We start from the raw sequence: 3,529 nt of genomic DNA, 5'->3' as shown, positions 1-3,529 counted from the left end.
ATTAGTACCGCACGGTCTAAACGAGGAAATATAGTTGCTAACCTTTTAGAATAAATAGAAATAAAGAGGAAGAGGTTTAAGCGTGGCTCGGACATCTCATATCGTAGTTGTGTTCGGTGAACTGAAGCGGCATCGCTCTAACACACATTTCAACAAACACCTCTAGTGCATCAAAAAAAGTGGAGAGCAAGCACCCACCCACAATCCTCCATCCAAGAAAAATGCAACGAAGTGGGGAGAGGGGGGTTTTGCTATATATAGGCAGAGGACTTTAGTCCCTGTTTGAGAAACAAACCGGGAGTAAAGGTGGCGCACATGCGGGCTGCCCACCGTGTAGCCCTTTAGTCCCGGTTTGGGACACGAACCGGGACTAAAGGTTCCTTACGGGCCGGGACTATAGCCTCGAGGGAGGCATTGAGAATTGGGGCGACGTGGCTGGGCCTTTAGTCCCGGCCCAGAGGCAGGCCGGGACTAAAGGGTCCCGGCCAAAGGCCCGTTTTCTACTAGTGTAATTCGTTCACCCACCGTCTACTTGCTTTCATGAGAGAAGCCACTAGTAAACACTACGGCCCCCGGGTCTATTCACAACTATCGTCTCCACTTTTACTTTTACTTTGCTTTGTTTACGTTTTGCTTTCAGTTCTCACTTTGCAAACAATCTATAAGGGATTGACAACCCCTTCATAGCGTTGGGTGCAAGCTCTTTGTGTTTGTACAGGTACTTGTGACTTGACGCGAGCCTCCCACTGGATCGATAGCTTGGTTCTCAAACTGAGGGAAATACTTACCGCCGTTGTGCTACATTACCCTTTCCTCTTCAAAGGAACACCAACGCAAGGCTCCAAGGCCGCGGGGAAATCCTTTGCATATTTGCCAAGGAACTCCCTATAGGCATACCCCGTAGCAGCATGATTCCTGGCACCGTTGCGAGGGAAGGTCTGTTGTCGCAGTAGCATACACCGGCTGGCTGAAGATGACCTTTTGGTGGATGACCTCGGTCCAGCTATCGTCCATGCTGGAAGGGGCAATTTGGACAACAAAGGATGGGGCGACTATGATGGACTTAAGGCGTGGGGCGGGAGGCAGCACCGGATCCGCCGAACTAGAGGGTGTCGCGTCCAGCTGCAGCGCGACGTACTGCGGTATCCGTGACAACGAGACCGGATCTAGAAAGCCCTCGAGCGGCGTTTCCGGAACCACGGACAGCCCGAAAAAACAGGGATTTCCCAGCATCAAGGTCCGGTCTGAGGCCTGAGTACGCGGCACGCGAGGATGGGGAAGCAGTCATGACCATGAAGGCTTGGTTGGTGGCCGCCGCGGCCGGGACGGCCAACGGCACAGGGGCAGGGGAGCGGCTTCACAGCATAAAGAGCGGCTCTTCCACACTAATGTGAAGTCGAGTTAACATTTGTTTCAAAAAATTTCAACCCGTTTAAATCTGAAGAAACTGAACACCGCCAAATGTGGCGGTTGCGCAACACCTCATGTCCTCTTCCAACGAGTCGCGAGGCAGTTTTACAATTGCCTCTTGTCAGCCAGACGACGACGCCTAACAGTGGCCTTTTAATACGTGCACCGATGAACGGTAAACTATATATCGTGCACTGCTGTACATACGACTGCATCTTGAACATGGGACGGTGCACCAATCAAAGTGGGGCTACCACTATTCCACGTTACCCGAATGGACTGCTGCGCCGCCGGCCGACTCATAATCCGACAGCTGTGGCGCAACTGCTAAATTTACTAGTTAGACCACCAACTGTCAAAAATATACTCCTCCAGTTAGACCACCGGCCACAAAATTTCATCACATTTTTTTGTTGGCAATCAGTGTAGCAATCACCCAATCATAGCTGCATCAACCCTGATTCCAGGATTCTACATCTAATAATAATGATAAATAAATGATTCACGGACTCATTCACTAGCCACTATACAGTACTATCAATCGTTGTCGCTTCGTACACGTAGAGTACTTATCTTCCTACTCACACACTGACACGTTGTCAGCTTAGCTGTCGTTTGTTGCACTCTGCTATATACTAACCTAGCCAGCTTAATCGGTACCACATAGCTCGCCAAACACGTATAGTACCCGCGTGTGCATACGTTGAGTAAGTCGTCGAGCAGCGCGCGGCAGCGGGAATGGAGGTCGACGGGGAGGGTGCGCAGCAAGGGTGGGCACCGGCAGCTGCGGCGCCGGAGCAGTGGCGTGGCGCCGTGGAGGCTGCGCTGCCTGGCACGCCGGCGGGCGCCGCGTGGGCGCACGTCGCCAGCTTCTTCTCCGCGCACCGCTACCTGCCGGGCATCGACGTGTGCGAGCGCGTCACGGGGGCCAGCAGCGAGGAGGAGGAGGAGGAGGACGACGGTGGTCGGCTGCTTATCACCCCCGGCTGCGTCCGGCAAGTGGCCTCGAGCGCCGCGGGGCTGTGGGCACGCGAGCAGCTGCTGGAGGCTGACCACGGCGCGCGGCGCCTCCGCTACGCCGTCGTCGACAGCAACATGGGGTTCGGCCGCTACGTCGCCACGCTCCGCGTCCTGGACCTCGACGGCGGCGAAGGCGGGTGCATGATCTCGTGGGCGTTCGAGTGCGACGCCGTGAAGGCTGAGGGGTGGAGCGAGGCGGCGCTCGTGGCGCGCCTCGGCGCCAGCGTCAAGGGCATGGCCGAGAGGGTGCAGCAGCTAGCCGCTGTAGCTCAGTAGGCTGTAGGTGTCGTCGGTGCCATCTCCGACGGTGATTCGATTTGGATGAATGCATGAACTAGTGCAGGTACGGAGGCCGTTGCTTTGACGTGTGGTTCTTAGATTCTATTCCGTTGTCATGTGCGCAGTGGCCGTCGCTGCCGTCGTTGACTTCTTAATTTCTTGGGCACCCTAATTTCTTTATCTTTTTTAGATAGATATACTAATCGAAGGGGCTACACGGCCCCATTTTTGTTACGAAAATAGAGTTGTTTAGAGGGCTAGATGCTAATTTTTTCATCGTTTTCTTTTGCCAAAAAAAGGAAAGAAAAACGGGGCACTCTAATTTCTTTATCGTTGATGTGTAATAGATGGAGAAATTCGTCTAGTTTCACCGCACTTAGTTGGATCCAAACGGGGCAGAGGCCACAACATCTCTTGGAAAATGGAACAATGTTCTCTTCATCATGTCTTCGTTTCGACGATGTTTCTAGCATCATTGAAAAACGTGTGAAGATTTATCTTCGACAAATCTGATGGGCTTTGATTGGTGTTTTTCTTTAATGGATCCACATGAACGATGTGTTTGTTTATACTCCTTCCGTTTCCTTTTACTCCACCTATAAGATTAGGTCAAAGTCAAACAACATAATGTTTGACCAAATTTATATCAAAAAATATAAATATCTACTATATTAAAATGATATAGTATGAAATAGCATCTCGTGGTGCATCTGATAATATCGATTTCATGTTGTAAATGTTGATATTTTTTAATTTAAAGTTAGTCAAACTTCACAAAACTTGACTTTGACCAAACCTTATATGCAGACTAAAATGAAAC

The 3,529-nt window shown here is 51.1% G+C and overlaps 1 protein-coding gene across 1 annotated transcript; it reads left to right on the top strand.

The window, feature by feature from the left end:
• The first annotated feature begins 1,861 nt into the window (after window positions 1–1,861).
• LOC123439609 lies at window positions 1,862–3,150 on the top strand. The gene has a single exon (XM_045116300.1). The coding sequence runs from the start codon at window positions 2,149–2,151 to the stop codon at window positions 2,704–2,706; it is 558 nt and encodes a 185-aa protein (XP_044972235.1). The 5' UTR covers window positions 1,862–2,148; the 3' UTR covers window positions 2,707–3,150.
• The last annotated feature ends 379 nt before the right edge of the window (window positions 3,151–3,529 follow it).

This window comes from Hordeum vulgare, chromosome 3H, assembly GCF_904849725.1.
Source record: "Hordeum vulgare subsp. vulgare chromosome 3H, MorexV3_pseudomolecules_assembly, whole genome shotgun sequence".
Lineage (NCBI taxonomy): Eukaryota > Viridiplantae > Streptophyta > Magnoliopsida > Poales > Poaceae > Hordeum > Hordeum vulgare.
The sequence above is the reverse complement of the archived record's forward strand: the minus strand, read 5'-3'. Positions and strand labels throughout refer to the sequence as shown.